The sequence below is a fragment of the Vipera ursinii genome, assembly GCF_947247035.1.
Source record: "Vipera ursinii genome assembly, chromosome: 3".
Classification (NCBI taxonomy): Eukaryota; Metazoa; Chordata; class Lepidosauria; order Squamata; family Viperidae; genus Vipera; species Vipera ursinii.
Genome location: NC_139516.1, coordinates 165,747,548 through 165,767,834, shown reverse-complemented (window position 1 = coordinate 165,767,834; position 20,287 = coordinate 165,747,548). Strand labels below are relative to the sequence as shown.

Below are 20,287 nucleotides of genomic sequence, written 5' to 3'. Positions count from 1 at the left end.
GAAAAAGACACAGAACTAAAAACGTATCACTCTGTAGAACCTAGTTCTCTTAGAAAATTAAATGGATCTTAAACCAAAAGAGTTCCAAGTTAAACATAGGGTAATCATGCAACCATCAAAGTATACTATCATGTCTCTATTAAATTCATTAATGTACACATACTACTGCATTATAATATTGAATAAAAATCAGAAAGATAAACCACGGAATACAATTGAGATTATTCTTAGCATGATTGCACTTTATTTTTTTAAAAAAGCTCTTAATTTTAAACAGTAGATACAGCTAAGATGCCAAACAGTGTTTCAAGCATTTTAGTCACTTTGGTGCAATATTGGTATGAAGGTTTCCTAATAAAGCAAAGGTGCCAGCTTACTAATCCGATCCTGTGTCATAAAATATCCTATTTTAGATGCCTAAATGAATATCTATTTCATGTTATCAAATATCGTCATCACAGCAAACTTGCCCTTTCTTGCCTTGAACCAGTGGATATGCCACTAGGACTGATCCAAGATTCTGCTCCTAGTCATTAGTGCCACATCAGCCTTGACAAACTTACCTGGATTGTTCTTGGACAACATGACTATTCCATAAGACACAAGAATCATCCATGACAACAATAAATGGCCAAACACACTGACGTTTAACTCCCAGTTCCTCCAAACGATTTCTTTCCAGTTCCAGGTTATGGTAAGAAAGTTCTTTAATTAGGAATCTGGCAGCACCTGAAAATAGGTAACAGGGAGACTGATTTTTTCTGATTTTCTGAGTGGCAAAAATTGTTGTCTTGAAAAGTCCAAAGAGGAACAGATTCTAAATTAAAGCTAGATCTGTTTTTCTCAATCTCAGCAACTTTAAGATACAAAGTAGGGTTTTTCTTTCTCTCTTATATTTTTAGTTTGTTTCTCTATTTTTTCAAGTATTTTTTAAACTTTGAAGATTGGTTAAATGTGCATCTATGACTTTTTTTAGAAAAATAAAGAAATTATTTTTTTAAAAAAAGAAATAATATGTACATGAAGTTAACAATAGACATAAAGATGCCACAAAGAATGGAAATTATTAGTATTTAAATGTTTACTGTTAACTAGATTGAAACCTTTTTATACAACTGCAGAAACACTCATCTGTCCTTAGCATGGGTTTTTCTCTCTTCTTCCGTCTTGCAAACAAAATGAAAATACCCATATTCTAGACTCGTCTTACTCACCAACTCCTGCATTGTTGAACATGCCAGGTAGAACCAGCATGATATGGTTGGGCCAATATTTGCGGTAAAGTGGCATTTCATATTCCTTGACCACAAGAAGATGGAGGTGGCTGATGCCTTCCATAGCATGATAAAGATTCAAGAGACCATGTTCATGACGTCCACTCGAAGGGGTAAAAATAGGACTCTTTACTGTGTTCAAATTCTGCAGGATGACAAGCCAAATGAGATATAATGTGTCTCATATATGTACTCATTGTCCATGATTTTAATGTTAGTCACTTTCAGGACTATGTGATAGACAAAAAAAAATCATGCTGGGAGAATTCTGCCAACTGGAACATTCTTCAATTTTCATTGCCTTCTCTCCTTCCCCCATAATTATTGTGAAGAATAATTTTAAATCGTTATGTAGCTGTATAACATAGAATTCATGTATGTTGGCTTTATTCCTTAAAATACCTGGATAAGTTGAGATCAGTTTATAAAACTGAGAGATGGAAAGGAGGAGCTGGTAGTATCTAAAGTACCTACTAATATATCAGTACTTTGAATCCAGAAAACCCTCATGGTGCACCCTCAATGTAATCTCATCAAATGGCAAAATCTCACCTGTAATGGTTGTGATCTTCTAGCTAGATTAAAAGTGAGTGGGAGGGCAGAATTTTCAGAAAACAGACTTTTTAACAATGTTCTGTAGTACTGTCATCCCTTCAAGTTAGGTCAAGAAACAAATATCACAATGAATAGCAGAACTCTACTTTCTTGAATAATTGTATCAGAAAATTGAAAGCTTGGCAGCATTTCTATTTCCCACCCTCTTACACTAAATAGAGACAAGGCTTCTTGAGCTTTTTTCTCACCCTTCCTGTTTTTCTGAAATAAACTTACGTCTTCCTAATGGCTGCTGCCATCTTTGTACTTCTCTACTAGCTGGGGAAGGGAGCTCTATAGTTTCTGCTCCCAGCATCCATTCTCAATGCTTGGTGGTTTCCCATTGAAAGTAGTGAAAGAAATTCACAATCTTGCACAGCACTTATTAGTCCCTGTATATCTTTGGTTTTTCATGCATACATGGATATGGACGTACACATGGACCTCAACCTTGAGCAACAAGTTGCTGCTTATATGGCTGGAAAAAAAACAACCCATCCATGAGTTAACTGAAGGTAATGAAAAAGGGACCTAGTTCAGATTCTGGAATTCAGTATTGGCCTCTTAGATATGTTCTTTTATCCTTGCATGTATTTATATAGCTCACCACCTCAGTCAAAACACATTTCACTAACCTTATCAGATACAAGAGGAAGACGCATGCTTTCCAAATGCCTGCCCTGTTTGCTGAAGACAAAATAGTTTTCTTTGGATTTAGGAATGATAAAATGTAGCTGAATCTCTTCTCCTAACATTGAGGATGAGAATGTAAAGGCATGTAGGGTAGAATCAGACATCTGCACACAAGGGAGAAAAAGATATTGTAACACACTAAAGAGACCAACTGCCAGTATTAACCAGCTTTAGTTTGTGGGGCTTTATTATCAAATAACATATATGTGGGCAGAATATTTGAATTACTCTTACAAAAATATCAGCAAAATAGGGTATGTTTTCAATAAATGAAATTTGGCAAGAATAGGGTGCATGCTATTTGACTCATCTTCATGTTGCATCACAATTGAGGGTAAGAAGAATGTTTTCATATTGCTAGTAAAACCTTGCCCATAGTCTCATACTAATGAATATGGGCTAAAGCTATGTAATGCTTTCAGAAGAGATGTTTCAGAACACACAGGAAAATAACATTTATCTGCAAAATAGATGTTTCCAGCATCACATGGATATAGCAGTCCCAAAAAATGACACAACTGCGTTAATGAGTCATCGAGCTGTGTTCAGATTCCTGCGTTTTTTAAAGAACCTTTTCCACCAAAAGCCAAAGCATCTGCAAGCATGTATTTAACATACAGTAACTTTTTCCAAAAGAGAAGCACCACTAAGCTTAAAATGAAATATTACTCTTAGAAACTATTTTTTTTCCTCAAGCAGGCCCTGATGGAAAAAATAATGCCTGTTAGAAGCATTACCGGAGCCAAAGGATTTGTGTCCATATACTGATGGCACTGTTCACAGTGGTGGAAAGTATTGTAAGCTGCATATTTAGTCAGCATCATAGAAACAGTATTACGCATTCTGGATTCTTCAACTTTGGTTTCTTTGTTAGATTCTGCGAACAAAGGCAATAAAAGGAAAAAGAGCCAACTTAATAAATCCTAAAAATTATTTGTTAAAATACGCTGATAAAATTTCTGAAAAACTAATTAGAAAGAAGAAACTACAATTTAGCGTTCCCTCACCCTGCTTTATTTTTTGCAGTTGCTCTGTGTAGACTGGACTCATAAGAACATATTTGGGATCATGCACACTGAGATCAAAATTCATTTTCCTGACAATTTCAATGTCAGGCCACTGATCACTGCTAGCCTGGGCAATTTCATTTTCTTCTGTATGATCTAAAACAAAATATGAATAACTAGTTAATACCCAAATCATAGTTTTATGTTATCTAAATTCCTCTTACAGATTACAATGAATTATCACAACTACAATTTTAAGTATAGAAAAACTATAAAGTCTTTTAGAGAAATTAAGACAAATATCTCTAAAAGTAATATTTTATTATCAGGGAACGTATCAAGGAGAATATTGGTCAAGAATAATTTGATATTCTCAGTTCTGATTTGACATTACTCCTTCCACTTTTCGCTGCTAACACAAGGCCAAATTTGTATTACAGGAGTTGGTTTTCTCTTTTCAGAGTACTGTAAGGTTCACACATATTAAATAGAATTGTCTTCAGAAATTAGAACAGAGGCCCTTAGTACTCACTGATATTAATATCTTCCTCATCATACACGTCTACCTCCAGCAATCTGATCAGCATTCTAAAGAGAATTCGTAGGAACTGCAAATAAGAGCCAGTTTTCCCAACCTAAATAATGATAAAAAATAGCTTTAAAAATATACTATCAGAAAACTGTATTCATTTCATTCTGGGATCTCCTGCTTCAATCATTTCAAAAAAGAATCATTGTACATTCAAGCTGTGACAAACAAAATGTATGTGTGGCAGTACATTTATAGAGCACCAAGTATCTATTAAGTGGGGGTTCAGAATATTAATTTTTTAAATAAAAGTTTACCTAGCTTGTTGCACAATGAATTTTTCAAAAGCAATAGTTATGCCTTAAAGGTCTTTCAGATAAAGCTCTGAGATGTCAGTAATTCACGAGCAGCTTATAAAATCAAAACATTCATCACAGAAATATTTAATTAATATGCTTGCTTGCCCCAACTTTTATTGCTGTAATTTACTGAAGATTCAGTGATTTCTTGCAGATAAAGTCTCTAGAGCAGAAAATTATATGATTACATTTTGACTTATTTAACAAAACAAAGATTCAAATTACAAAACCTTCACATGACTTCCAATTATGTGATTCAAATATTATTAGCTAATATTAATATTATTTAAATCAATGCTAGACATAATCAGCTCTTCTTCTCTTAGTGGAATAAAATGCTCAATATTATTAATTCATTTATCCGTTTTTTTCTCTCTCACTATCCAATATCAAATATTTTAATCAATACAGGACTGATTCATTCATGCAAATATATTATCAGTTGTTGGAAATTATTTTTATTTAAATCAGGTTTTTATCCATTTTTAAAAGAACAGAGAGATTTTCAAGTCATATGCTTCATGTAAAGTTCATCACTTATTTTAAAAAAACCTCTTTTCACTAAAACCTGAGGGAGGAACATGACAAATAGTACAAGTCTAACATGAACTAAGTAATAATAATAATAATAATAATAATAATAATAATAATAATAATAATAATAATAATAATAATAATAATAATAATAATAATAATAATAATTAGTGAATTACTAAACATTGTAATTTTTCCTAAACATCTATGAACAACAAGCTTTCCTGGTTATTTTTATTAATGTCCATGAAGGAAGAACATAGTCATAGAAACAAGCAACATGCACTAATTTGTTGCTCATCCTGACAAATATGCAGAAGGATGTAAAATTCAATTAAGAAACACACATAATTAAGTAACCTGATACCAGCTCTGTTCTGAATCCAATGAAGATGCAACCACATTTGCTCTAAAACATAGATTACATGGCTTGATTATACACAAGTTAATAGGGGAAAAGACCCAGCATAGTGTGCAAATGTTACTGGAAGGTCATTGGTTTGGGCCCAACTAACATCAAAACAATCATAAATTTCACTCTAAGGATGTAGTGATTCACACTATAATAAAAACATTATTACAGCCTGGAATAAAAGATTCCAGGGAGTTTACATGCTCTAAATAGCCAGAGTTGCTTATCCGTTATATTTCCCAAAGTGCATTTTATCATTAATTAGTGTGAATTACTAAACATTTTATTTATTTTTATTTTTTTTATTTATTTTAATTCCATTTATATCCCGCCCTTCTCCGAAGACTCAGGGCGGCTTACAAGCTTAGCAGTAGCCTTCATTCTATGTATATGCCTGCTTATTAGGGCTTTCACACACACCCCAAGCGGCATTATTACAAAGTCAGCTTAATTGCCCCCAACAATCTGGGTCCTCATTTTACCTACCTCGGAAGGATGGAAGGCTGAGTCAACCTTGAGCCTGGTGGGATGCGAACCTGCACTAATTGCAGGCAGCTGGTGTTACTTAAGGAGGCATTAGCCCACTGCTCCACCAAGGCTCTGTTACAAAATAAGAAAGAATTTTATTCTTTCTTATTTTGTAACAGCACCTTCCTTAACCTGTTTAGATGTTTTGGGATTTCTACCTCCAGAATTCCTAGCCAACATCACTCAAAGTTGGGAAATCTCAGACAAATCTTCCCAACTCATCTAGAAGGAAACAGACTGGAGAAGTCTGGTCTGCCCCATAATATCTATTTACCTGAGGTGGCCCTGTAAGAAGTAGCCGTCGTGGATGAAAACTCCTGCTGCTACTGGTTTCACCATGGTTGCTGTAGTCTGCATGGTGTTGCCGTGCAGCAGTCCACTGTCGGTAGTAAAGAGACTGCTCTTCACTGGTCATATCCTTTTGAAGCAAAGGCCTTAGCGAGCTCACCCAAGACACATCGGCATGAGGTAACAAAGCAGAAGAAAAAGATGGCTGCCCACTTTTCTGTGAGCCAAGGAAGCAATAGGCAGCTTTTGACAAGATCACAATTCGGGGTAAGCATATGTGTAATGTCTTGCAATTTTTCACTGGTTGGTTAGGCCATCGGAAGGTCTGGCTGACCGAAGGGGAAGCTGATGACAATTTAGACGTGGTGCTGCTGGCTATCTGGTTGGCTAGAGAGTCACATTCTTGTTTCAAAGAGTCCCCAGCAGCAAAGCCTTCATCAACAGAGCTAGTAGCAACATTCTGGAAGTTCACAGACAGTGACGGTTTTTGAGACTTGTCTGTGGCACTAGAGGAGCTTACTCCATTTTCTGCTATAGAACCTGGAAGGTAGATTGAAAGGAGGGAAAAGGAAGGGCTGAAGGATATTCAGTAACAATATAATGCATATTACATTGTCCTGCAACTAATCATGATTATTTGCATTACCATGTAAAAGATTAACCGAAGAAAACCAACTCCAACAAATTTAATTTTTCCAAATTTCAAATACAATGATCTAAAACGGAACATATAATCAGAGTATAATTTCCACAGACCTAGGGCTACCGATGACCCTTATATGGCAGAAAAGACAGCAAGCTTTAGAAGAAGAAGAAGAAGAAGAAGAAGAAGAAGAAGAAGAAGAAGAAGAAGAAGAAGAAGAAGAAGAAGAAGAAGAAGAAGAAGAAGAAGAAGAAGAAGAAGAAGAAGAAGAAGAAGAAGAAGAAGAAGAAGAAGAAGAAGAAGAAGTTGTTGGCAGGGACCTTGGATGTCATCCAGTCCAATCCCCTGCTCAGGCAGGAAACCCTAAATCATTTCAGAGAAATGGCTGTCCAGTCTCTTCTTTAAAACTTCCAACATTGGAGCATTCACAGCTTCTGGAGGCAGGTTGTTCCACTGATTAACTGTTCTAACTTTCAGAAAATTTCTCTCTTTGGTTAGTTTCCACCCATTGCTTCTTGTCCTGCTTTCAGGTGCTTTGGAGAATAGCTTCTCTTTGTAGCAACCCCTGAGATATTGGAACGCTGCTATCATGTCACCCCTCGTCCTTCTCTTCATTAAATTAGACATACCCAACTCTGGCAACCATTCCTTATATATTTTAGCCTCCAGTCCCCTAATCATCTTTGTGCTCTTCTTTGTACTCTTTCTAGAGTCTCAACATCTTTTTTTACATTGTGGTGACCAAAACTGGATGCAGTATTCCAAGTGTGGCCTTACAAAGGGACTGTAAATTGGTATTAACACCTCATGTGATCTTGATTCTATCCGTTAATGCAGCCTAGCACTGTGTTGGCTGTTTTGTCAGCTGCAGCACACTGCTGGCTCATATTTAAGTGATTGTACACTAGGACTCCAAGATCTCTCTCACAGTTGCTACTATTGAGCAAGGTACCACCTATACTGTAAAGTCGCGTGCTTCACATAGAGACGGACACAGAGCTGGGGTGAAGATGAGTTTATTCTGAACAGAACGAACTGGGGAAACAGGAAGCCTGGCGTCTATTTGTACCTGCCCAGGTGGATGGCATCCAATCAGTTCAAACCTGGGCTTCCTGCCAGTGCAGGTGACAATGGATGTAGATCCTGGCTTCCCACCAGGCTGACCATGCCTGGGGCTGTCAACAGCTTAAGTTATTAGGCTTATCCTGAGTGAGCAGTTATTGCCCGGAGCTGTCCAGCCCCTCTGCTGATCTGCACCATCAGCCTCCTGCTGTGCTGTCCTTTGTGTATGCTGGGAGGCATACACTGCATATACTATACCTGTGCATTTGGTTTTTCTTGCCTAAATGTAGAACTTTACTTTTTTCACCATTGAATTTCATTTTATTAGATAGCGCCCAATGTTCAAGTCTGTCAAGATCCTTCCGTATCTTAAGCCTATCTTCTGGAGTGTTGGCTATTCCTGCCAGCTTACTGTCATCTGCAAAACTGATGAGTTCCCCATCTATCCCCTCATCCAAATCATTGATGAAGATGTTGACGAACACTGGGCCCAGAACAGAGCCCTGGGGCACTGTTTGGTAGACCCAGCAGAAATCCTAAAGTATATGAACAGGAGTCCTGTCCAGGAAGGAAAGAACTGATCTGAGTTAGGATTTGATAAACATTTTTGGGGTCATGGTCACGTCAGTCTTTCTTATTTTGTCAATGAGATTATAATTCTTGGAGGAAGTAGAAAGTTTTTTCCCTCTCTCCACAAATATTATATTTTTACTATGGCATGGCTGCAATTGATTTCCACTGACTTCAGAGCTCAATAGACATTTGAATAAAAATCCTTTAGTATTAGTTCTACATAGCCTGGCTACTATGTTCACTTTCTAGATAAGAAGAAAAGCACAACAGGCCAGGGTTCTCTTTGCTACTCAGCTGGCATCAATGACTGTGCAATCCCTGCTCACTGCGCTATAGTCAATAAAGGTCAAAATTAGTCCACATCAGAAAAAAATACATAATATTGGCTTAGAAAGGAAATAATAGCATTTTTTCATAATGCTAATTGGAAGAATGTTCCAGCCTTCCACCTGCATTCAAGGCTATTTGAAATCCTGCATAATATATATATATATATATATATCCACTACTACTAATATCATGCAGTTAACTTCAAACTATCCCAGATGAGATGATTGCTATATTTAGATCCCATTATACCCACTACTGAATGCTAGGTATGTCTAGACAAGATAAAGTGGCCATTCTAGATAAGGGAGTGGAACAGGCAATAGCCACTCTATCCCAACACTTTGTTGTAAGACAGAGTAGCAAGCTTGAGATTTGAGGTCTATAAGCATTTCCTGAACATTTTTCTGAAGCAAAGACCTCATCAACCTAAGTGACCATTAACCGGCAACAATTTCCTACTATTTTAAGTGAAAAATACACAAAAATATTCTGAAAGCCCTATAACAGAGTTGTTGTTTTTAAATACATCATTTTACTAGACTGAAAAACAAAGAAAGAAAATGAAAATTCCAAAATTACTGCTTCAAACCCAGGAAATAAATTGGGCAACCCACAGGTGTGATACAGTCCTTGCCTGTTATGGTCCTCATTTGCCTAATACATATTAAAGGCCACCTCCGACCATTTAATGCAGCCTGTTGAAAGGACACTTAGAATCAGGCATTTGAGCTGACCAGCCACTCCAAAGAGCTGTCACAATTTCAATTCTCACCAGGGTCCTAATAGCAATGCAATGAGTAAAAGGATTAGAGAGGCTGCTTCTCGCATGATGACATGGGTGACTCCCAGAGCCACCTTACAATACCTCACTCTCTTAAGGGCAGAGTATTGATTGGATGAGTGTCTCATTAATAAGTGAGAGAGGAAATTGGCAACTCTGAGGATGGCTATAACACTTTAAATAATGGGTCTTCTTGAATACCCCTTCCACCTCTTTCACATCCATCCCCTCCATTCTGAAATAATCAATTGGATCAAATTAAAGATCCAGCTATATCCATTCCTTTCCGTTTTTCCACCTATCCTATTCTCTCCTAAAAATTACTGTTCTATTCCATTTTCTTATATCCTTCAAAACTTGCTCTGCTGTCTCCTGAATTAGCAGTGCCTCCTGGACAAAAGGCATTCTCTACAAGCTCTAGCACTGTTAATGATAACATTAAGAACCAACCTGAAGTTCCAGTCACAGCACTGCTGTTACTTTGTGGCCTCTCCAAGTCAATCAACAGCTCATCAGTATCATTCTCACCAATGCTGGTCTTCTCTTGTTCCTTTTCACTAAGGTCAAGAGCTACAATAGGCCCTCGAATTGCCTCCTTGGAAACATAGCAGCATGCTAGGCCTACTTCTTGTTCTAAGGCTGTACGAGTTAAATAGCTTGAATCAATCAATCGAAGATCACAGTATTTCAAAGACCTGGGGGGAAAGCAATATAGATAGGATTGCTGAATGATGGGGTTATAATTCTTGTCTTTTAAGGTGATGAATGATCCATACTCACAAGAAGGCAGGAGGATTTTTTATTTTAACTTTGCTAATAAAGCAAAACAATTATTGAGAAAAAGATTTTATTTTATACAAATAAAATCAAATACAAATTAACTGTAGTGCTTTATAAAATGCAGTCACCAGGATTTTTCAGCATTCTGTCAAACCATATTTTGCCTAATTATTCCTCTGTTTCTTTTTCCTTAAATTAGGGTTTTAAATTACAAGGTTAGATTGGATCATTTTCCTCAAATCAATGAAGATTAATTTGTTAAATTATGTTCTCTTCATTTAGTTTTAGTAATTGTGTGGAAAAAGATCAGATTGTAGGTAATATTTATGCAAAGTATTGAAAGTTCAAAGAAGTTCACAAACTTTTATGATGCCATCTACAAGTATGGACTTCTCTTCCCAGAATCTTCCAGGCATCAGGATCATTGCTGAAAATTCTGGGACTTGAATCCCATACAACTAGGCAGCAACCAGATTGGTATAAACTGATTTGAAGCTAAAGGGCCAAAAAGTAGCCTTTTCACAACTGGAGCTTCACACTGAAATGCCCTCTAGGACACATTCTGAAACCAAGAAAAGATATTTCTATTATCCAGATTATAAAGTAAAGGTAAACTGACTGAGCTTGTCGATCAGAAGGTCGGCAGTTTGGCGGGTCGAATCCCAAGTGCCGCGTAACAGAGTGAGAGCCTGTTATTCGTCCCAGCTTCTGCCAACCTAGCAGTTCAAAAGCACGTAAAAATGCAAGTAGAAAATAGGGACCACCCAGGTCGGAAGGTAACAGCGTTCCGTGCGCCTTTGGCGTTTAGTCATGCCTTTGGCGTTTAGTCATGACCACGGAGACATCCTCGGACAAGCGCTGGCTCTTCGGCTTTGAAATGGAGATGAGCACCCTAGAGTCAGAAACGACTAGCACGCATGTGCGGGGGAACATTTACCTTTATCCAGATTATAGCTCCTATCAATTTGATGAAAAGTCTATCTATATTACTGAAGACATGCTTTATATTTTTATATATTTTATATAAATGTTTTTATATTTAAATTTTATAACTCAAACTGAGAGATTTGATCTTAGAGATTTGAAACTAATCAAACTAATCAAATATTTTTTCAGTCAATGCTATTTTCACAGCTGTCTGAATGGTTTTTTTTCAACTGTAAGACAGAAAAATTAAAAATGTGATGTTGAAGATTACCAGATTGTCACCTAAAAAAAGAAGTTGGAAATAATCTAGATATTTTAGGAAGCTTTTATATTTGCACTATGGAGTAACTCAGCATACCTGGGAAACGTTTCTCCTAATGGATCCTTGCCAGTTAAAACAACAATACAAGGTAGACCTTCTAAATCTTGGTAAGTATGCGGAAACCAATCTTCTTCTTCATTTCCTCTCCATGCCTAGGAGAAAAAATAACAAGGAAGCTATCAATCTCATTGAGGTTATTTCAGAAATTGTCTTTGTACCAAAAAAAAATCCTAGTAGAGGATAGCAATCGAAAAGTAGATCATCAGTTTAAAAATGTCTCTAAAAAGCAGGAAATGTATACAAATTGAAACTCTTGCATTAGAAATCTTCTACAATTCAATTCCCAGAACAAAAACAATGAAAAGTAAACTACAGTAATTTAAAACAGTGGATCCTTTCTTCCTTATACAGATAAAAGTTATTGCATTTTCCAAATCTTACAGTTCTTTCTTTAAAATGGCATTTTCCATATCTTTGCCTCTTTTATGATGATGCAGACATACTGGCTGTTTTAAAGGTCACAAGACATGACTGAGATCCTTCAGAAACTCCATGGCAGAGAAAATTATTTATGACTGAGAATCTCTGTGCTTTCACACTAGGCAAGCTTATGAATTAGCATTATGTGTGATCTGTCTTTAAATCTTCTTGCCATGTTTGGTAAGAATTTCATCTGATGTAAATACAAACCTACAAAAACTTAGGGCAAAAAGTACATAACTAAACTCTACACAAAAACATTCACTGTGTGATGATCTATTATCAGAGTCTGTCAATAGCACTTGAACAAATACAAGCTGGTCAAAATATAATGGTCAATTGGATAACTTGTTTCTTGGAGTTTCATGTCTCTCAGTTAATATTCATAATTTGTGGCCATAATTCTGCTGGATTCCTCTGTTCTATAAAATATATACAATTTCATTAAAGAAGAGAGAACGCCAGTATGATATCTCCCTACTATATCCTGCTTCATCCAATGTAACATCTCTATGGCTTCTCCTTAGGAAGTTTAACAGAGAAATTAAACAATGGGTAGCTATATGTTTCCACGCAAGCTTACCAGATTGGGCTATTAGTCACACATAAACAAGCCTTTGAAGCTAACCTTTAATCTTTTCACAAAATGCTTGGCAACCATAAACTCTGAAGCTGGATTCCCCAAAATGATCTCAAAACGATACTGCAGGCCTAGTTTATCTCGTGCTTCTTGCAGCCTCTCTTTTGCCAGCATGGCCAGCTGCACAGAAGGAATTCGTATCACTAACATGTGGCCACGGCCATTCTTATCCTTGCCAGGAGCAGTGATGATGTCATCCATTATGCTGAGCGTTTCTGGTGTGCTGTGATCTCTTAGTGAGGCCATGGTAGTGAGAGCCATCAAGGCTTCCAAATATTGCTGAATGAGGAGATAGCAGCGAATTACCATACTGTGCAGCCTGGGATACCTTGAAAGGACAGAGGTCTTTTTTTAGTCATTTTGATATAAACATATCTGGCATGAAAGATGATACTTCTGTTCTAGATAGTTGGAGTTTCCTGTGCTCAATTGTGGGCACATAAACATAGTGTTTAAATACATCTTTTAGTTTGAAAGGTGACAGTCATACAGATGATCTCCAGTAGCCATAATCTAAGGAAATATAAGAAATTCCCACTGAAGTAAAGTTTCTTAATATAACCTCCAATCAATATGGTCATACAGGCTGAAAATTCTGGAATTAGTATCCCAACACATCTAATACTATAAGGTTGGAAAAGGTTAGTATTTTTATAATTGAATCTATTCCTGACTTATACAAAGAGTATTGGAAGAACCCCAAACCCTAGACTGTATATGAACAGCAGTCTCCTTAATAGGTGGATGCTTGAAAGGAAACCTATAATGCAATTTAAACTAACATGATTTGATTTATCATAATTTACAAGTTTACCACAAATTAAGTATCTTTTTGGCACCTTAGAAACAAACAATCCTTATTATTACAAAAACCTTCAATCAAATGCATGTATCTATCTGATCCAGTGATCCAGGAAACATTAAACAATAATAATTTGTCTATCTTTAAAGTGTTACAAGACACATTGTTTTGCTTCAAAGGTTTATTGTTTTCTCAAAAACTGTCAGTAAATAACTAAGTTTAAACCATTGAAAGATTATGTCAGGGGAGCAATTTTCAAGCATACTAATTAGTTCTTAAATTTATTGCACTACAACAATTTGGTGCAATTTTATTAGCCAATTTAAGAACCTTTTTATGGGGAATTAATTTATTTATAAGCAAATATAATAATGACAAGACTATGTACATACTAGCTACTTTAAGATCGTACTACTGAACTTAGAAAGCTAAAAAGGACTGAATCTAATTAATATTTGCTGAAAGACATTTCTTCCCCCCCCCCGCCCCCCCCCCCAAAGTAAATACTGTATTGGGAAGTTGGGGGAAAAATCATATCCTGCACACCTTTTGGAATAGAGAAAAGCATAATTATTTTAAGGCTATCACTTCTTAAAGGGTAGGGTCACTCACAATGTAAAGACAACCTCTAACAACCTTCCTCAGGTTGATACTGGGAAGATTTCAAAAGTGAACAATATTGCAAGAGTTGACCTAGCTAGTATTAGCATTCTTACTGTTTCCCTATTTACATATTGCATTTAATAAATAAAAGAGGCTTTCTGAGTGTTGAAAATACAGCCATGACTAAGTACTATCCCAAAGCATTTACCTCTCTAAGAGTGTATTCACCATTTTTTCAAAAATTTCATCACATCTCAGAAGAGGGCTTGTGATTCCCCACTGCAGAGACTTGCTGTATTCATTCAACCCAAAGTAGAATTTTTCATCTTCACATATTTCCTCCTGTTTGATATATTTCAAACAAAGCAATTCTCAGAATCAGGTTACACCTATCCTGCATTTGATAGACCTGTTGTCCCTTTCCCCCTTAACAGTGAACAAAACTATGTGTGTACATATTAATACTTTCCTCCACTGTGAGCAATGCATCTGTTAAACACAACCAGTTGTTTAGCTGAACTACTATTCCCAGGAGAGCTGCTGAAATTCCAAATAAAAGATTGTAAGATATACAACAACATAAAAATTAACACATCCCCAATCTTTCATACATATTATTCCAGAATTAACTTCAGAATAGAATTATGAACAGAAATCAGAACAGAATTAACATCCATCCAAGAGAGAACCAATATGATGATGATGATGATGTTATTGGAAGGGACCTTAAAAGTCATCTAGTCCAACCCCCTGCTCAGGCAGGAAAACCATTTTTCAGAGAAATGGCTGTCCAGTCTCTTCTTTAAAACTTCCAGTGTTGAAGCATTCATAGCTTCTGGAGGCAGGTTGTTCCACTGATTAATTGTTCTAACTTTCAGAAAATTTCTCTTTAGTTCTAGGTTGCTTCTCTCTTTGGTTAGTTTCCATTTGTTGCTTCTTTTCCTGCCTTCAGGTGCTTTGGAGAAGAGCTTGACTCCCTCTTCTTTGTGGCAGCCCCTGAGTTATTGGAACGCTGCTCTCATGTTACCCCTCGTCCTTCTCTTTATTAAACTAGACATACCCAATTCCGGCAACTGTTCCTTATATATTTTAGCCTCCAGTCCCCTAGTCATCTTTGTTGCTCTTCTCTGTACTCTTTCTAGAATCTCGACATCTTTTTTACATCGTGGTGACCAAAACTGGATGCAGTGTTCCAAGTGTGGCCTTACCAAGTTATTGTAAAGTGGTGTTAACATTTCACGTGATCTTGATTCTATCCCTCTGTTAATGCAGCCTAGCACTGTGTTGGCTGTTTTGGCAGCTGCAGCACACTGCTGGCTCATATTTAAGTGATTGTCCACTAGGACTCCAAGATCCCTCTCACAGTTGCTACTATTGAGCAAGGTACCATCTATACCTGTGCATTTGGTTTTTCTTGCCTAAATGTAGAACCTTACTTTTTTCACCATTAAATTTCATTTTATTAGAGAGCACCCAATGTTCAAGTCTGTCAAGATCCTTCTGTATCTTAAGCCTATCTTCTGGAGTGTTGGCTATTCCTGCCAGCTTATGGTCGTCTGCAAATTTGATGAGTTTCCCATCTATCCCCTTATCCAAATCATTGATGAAGATGTTGAAGAGCACTGGGCCCAGAACAGAGCCCTGGGGCACCCCACTAAACACTTCCCTCCATGTAGATGCAGTTCCATTGAAGACCACACGCTGAGTACAGCTGGTCAGATAGCTATGAATCCATCTGGTGGTGATGCTGTCTAACCCACATTTTTCTATCGTATCAAGTAGTACGTTATCATCAACCCAGAGTTCTCACTAGAGCCCAAATGACCAGGTTGCAATTATCCTACAGTCCTCAACTTAAACCATTCATTCAATGACAGTTCAAAGTTATGATGGCACTGAACAAAATGATTTACAACCAGTGCCCAAGATTATGGCCTTTTAAGTACCCCTGTGATCACATGCTCAAAATATGGGCACTGGACAACCTAACTTCACTTACAATCACAGGGGCACTTCAACTTCCCCAGCCTTCCTATCTTCTCCCCATCTATGGCCCTTTGGTTGCCACAGAAACTTGCTGTCTCCTGTTGCTCTCCCCTTCCCCAAGTAATCTTTGATGTTTTCTTCCTCTTGCTGCTGGCCCAGGATTGAGGTGCTAGGTGCTAGGATGCAGCACTAGGATGTGCACAGGTCAAGGGCTGCTTTTTGCTTCCCCCATCCTTATTTTTTATGCAGCCAAAGTCCAGATTGGCCCAGCAGACAGGCAGGGCACGCCTTGATAGCAGTGGAAGCAAAAAGATGATAAAGGTCAGCTGGGGCAATGGAGCGCAGGTGCCAGAGGTCTCAGAGCACAGTGGCTAAGGCAACTAAAGATGGGAGTGGACTGAAGCAGCTGCAGCTTCCCAGGGGGTGGCAAGCAGCCCCAGAGCTGTGCAGTTCTGGAACTGCTTGCTGTCCTACCAGGCAGGGTGCAGGTTGGCCAAAAGGGCAGAGATGGGAAGGAGGAATAAGCAGCCCCTTACCTTACTGAAACTTGGGACTGGGACCAACCAATGTGGTAGATTCTTGGCTAATGACCAGTTGCATTCACTTAACAATCACCACGGGGACTGCTGGGATTGTGGTCATTAAGCAATGCAGTCATGTGATATCTTGCTTTATGACTGCATCCTAACTGACAGAAATTCCAATCCCACTTGTGGTCATAAATCAAGGATTGCCTGTACTTTGGGCATATCAGGCAAAGACCTAACTCTCTGGAAAAGATTCTAATTCTGGGAAAGGTGGAAGGAAAGAAGACAATCAGCAGCAAGGTGGATGGACTTCATGACAATGACAATGAGTACACTGTTGGAAGGACTGAAATACCAGGTTAGGGTTAGACTGTCATGGGGGAAAAATCTATTAATTGCTGGGAGATGAAAAGGAATAGATGGTGCATAATCAATTAAAAAAAACAGGCCAGTGCAATACCACCACAAACACTAGATATATTTAATCCTGGAGCTAAAGGCAGCATACACAGTACTCCTTCCAGAATTTCTAGCATAACTCTATAAGAAAAATTGGAACTGGCACATAATAATCTAATGAGTTTCCATGGCTGAGGGTGGAAGTGAACCTATATGTTTTTGTTCCTAGTGTAATATTTTAAACACTATACCACAGTAGTTTTTAATTTCCTGTCAGTCCATTTCCTGGGGGAAAGCTACATTACTGCCAATAGGTCTGGATGGTCCAATTAATGTAGGCTGCTAACAGGGATCAAGCATTCAAACTCATTTACACATACTTTGAAACTATTTTACTGACTTCCAAGTCCAAATTTAAGTAATATGATTTTACAGGTATTCATTTCTTAGAATTTAGACACAGTAAATGCTAGATTATCTGCCTCCGCATCATTTTTTCTAACATGGTGTGATTTATGCCTAGAGTTTTCTTTCCAGGTATCCCTTATCTTCGAAATTAAGGCAAATGGGAAGAAAGGATTTTGAAGTGAGGATCCCTCTGTGGTCAAAGACTTAAAAAACATTCCTAGCTTTTTCTACATTGCTACCTTTTGAAGTGAGTTATTCTTTTAAAATATCACTAGTTGAAAATTTTAGCCAGTATTTTATTTCTTTTCTTGTGTAATTCAATCCAGAAATCCAATTCATCATTGAAAGGCAAAATTTAGATTCCTGGAAATAAATAATTTCTAGAATATCAAAGGTAAATCAAATCATTGATAATCTGGCTGGTTACTACATTGAGTACTGTATAAGATGTAACCAGTTTTTGATAATAAATCACCAAAAAAAACTAAGAAGCAATCCTCCTCCTTATTATCAGTGCACTTGAAGCCATGGTATTCGGAATATATTCACATTTCCTAACTACCGTATTTTATTTGTAACCTTTAGATCCTTACCATATTGCCAAACTGTATCCAGTGCACCTCATTCACTGAGTTGATTCGGGATTGGAGAGTCTGAAGTGCATATGGGAAAGAACTCACTTGGAGGACAAGGAGATTGAAGGCTTCAAGGACTTCTCTGCAGTTTATGACTCTATCAGCAAGTCCTTGACTAGGCTCACCATGAGACAATGAGCTTGAGATAGCACTGTGAAGAGAGTCAAAACATGCATGTCTAGTATACCAAAACAAAAAAGATTAAAACAGGAACGGCAAGATCCATTCAATTCAAAAAGAAGCATAAAAACATATTCAGAAATAATGAATTTGCATCTTTTCCCACCCCTGCAGTATAACCATTAGCAGTCACTTCTGTAAACCTGCGGCACTGTTCCTGCTTAAATATTGGTACCAATGAAGCTTACCCTCATTTCATAAAAAATATTTCCACACATTTAGAACAACAGAAAACCAATTTTGGAAACACGTAACTCCTCACTCTGGTAGCAAAACCAAATGACATAATTGCCTCCTTCTCAATCCAAAAAAACAAGGTTTGATACAGTTCAATGACCAAAGGCATTTATTGCTACATAACTTATTATAAGCAACCTGAAAAGCACATCCTCACTGAATTCTATAGCATAGTTTTCAAACTTATCCAGCTTTACTTCAATGCCTTACCTTGTTAAATCTGCATGGGCATTGTCATGTACAAGCACAAAAAGAGTATAAGGATTCTGTTTCACTCGTCTCATGAAACCATCAAACTTGGTTTGAACCTCATTGTCAAGCTGCACAACATATTTTTCTGCTCTTTGGTAAGCTGTTCCACTCTCTTCAAGCCCTAAGTCTACAAGAACACCTAGAAGAAGAAATGAGGCTTTTATCCAAAATTAATAAATATGTTTTTAAGTATCAAAGCAGCATGTAAAAGGTATGATTTCAATTATCAATTTGCATATGCCTATAAAATCCATGCTATATCTGTATATTCAGTATGCCGTATTACATACATTGTTAGAAGACCAAAAATATTGTAAATGGCATACTCACTCTAATCGCCTAGAAAAGAGTAAGAAAAAACTTCATGAACAAATGATAGATGAGAATTAGGTTTTATTTTTCTTACAAACAGCTTTTTATCTGGCTGAATGGCCAGAGGCCATTCAACAGCTTCAGAGACTATTTTTTCATCCATGAAATCTTCTTGTTAAATAGCATTCTGTGTTAAATACTGTACATTTTGTACTACCACTTTGTAAAGCTTTAGAAAATTGCTTCACATTGAAATGTAAGCAAAGCATCTCTTTCAAAACAACAAAAACAGCCGTGCTTTTTGCAATGCTCATCCAACTGCTTCAGAAGGTGTTCAGTTTTCTTCATATGATTCAGAAAGAGATCTTTTATTCAAGCTTAACTGAAATTGCTTCAGTCAAGAGGCCTATGAAATTATAAATCATAAGAAAAAGCCCTAACAGGACTTTCAATGAACAGTCTCCTATATAGATCTTCTATCTCCCCTCGACAGAAAAAAATAGAATTCTGAAAAATAACTTTCTGCTGGATTTAATAAGATTATTTTCTCTTGGCTATTTACCTGATTGTCGAATCCGCTGGATGGTTTGTTGAACAAGGACCTCTGAACGAGGAACTACAACAATAAAATCTACTTTGTTGAAGTGGCCCAGGTCCAGACTTTGGTTGCCACTATCTGCTATGGCACACACCTGTGACAAGAGCTTTCTGGCAACTGTGAGTTGTGGCTGATAAATCTGGAAAGTTTCTGTATACAAGTCTAGGATAAAGTAGAATCATCTTTTATTTTCTGGTCCAGAAACTGACACTGAAATCCAGTGCTATAGGTAGCTGCAAAATAAGTCTCTTGGAAATAACCCGTAAAACTTCTGATTCCACCTTATGCATCCATTTTGCATCATCATCCTGCCTAACATACCCTTCTCCATCACAAACAATATTAGTTGTAGCTCCTGCTCCTGGACACCAAAGTACATCTGTCTCTTTTGTGACTTAGAGCAGCCTTATCTAATTTGGCACCTTCCTAGTGTGAGCTTACTGCAGCTCACAGAATTCTAAAATTTATGGCAAGACTTCTAAAGTCATATTCCACACTTACCTAGAAAATGAGGATTAGGGAATGCTGATCTAGAGAAGTCTGATAATTGATTTTAACTCTGAAGTGAACTATGCCTAGGCCTTGCTATAAG

General features: G+C 37.2%; 1 protein-coding gene across 1 annotated transcript in view; it reads right to left on the bottom strand.

The window, feature by feature from the left end:
• GREB1L (GREB1 like retinoic acid receptor coactivator) overlaps positions 1-20,287 on the bottom strand; it is a 164,788-nt gene that overhangs the window by 16,085 nt on the left and 128,416 nt on the right. The window contains exons 15-28 of the mRNA XM_083359371.1: positions 19,660-19,857; positions 18,744-18,924; positions 18,075-18,267; positions 14,370-14,503; positions 12,745-13,084; positions 11,673-11,788; positions 10,058-10,302; positions 6,205-6,758; positions 4,101-4,203; positions 3,569-3,724; positions 3,299-3,438; positions 2,504-2,665; positions 1,215-1,419; positions 564-729 (exon numbers count right to left, since the gene is read on the bottom strand). Of these exons, the coding sequence (XP_083215497.1) occupies positions 564-729; positions 1,215-1,419; positions 2,504-2,665; positions 3,299-3,438; positions 3,569-3,724; positions 4,101-4,203; positions 6,205-6,758; positions 10,058-10,302; positions 11,673-11,788; positions 12,745-13,084; positions 14,370-14,503; positions 18,075-18,267; positions 18,744-18,924; positions 19,660-19,857 (2,893 nt within the window). The remainder of the gene's footprint in view (positions 1-563; positions 730-1,214; positions 1,420-2,503; positions 2,666-3,298; positions 3,439-3,568; positions 3,725-4,100; positions 4,204-6,204; positions 6,759-10,057; positions 10,303-11,672; positions 11,789-12,744; positions 13,085-14,369; positions 14,504-18,074; positions 18,268-18,743; positions 18,925-19,659; positions 19,858-20,287) is intronic.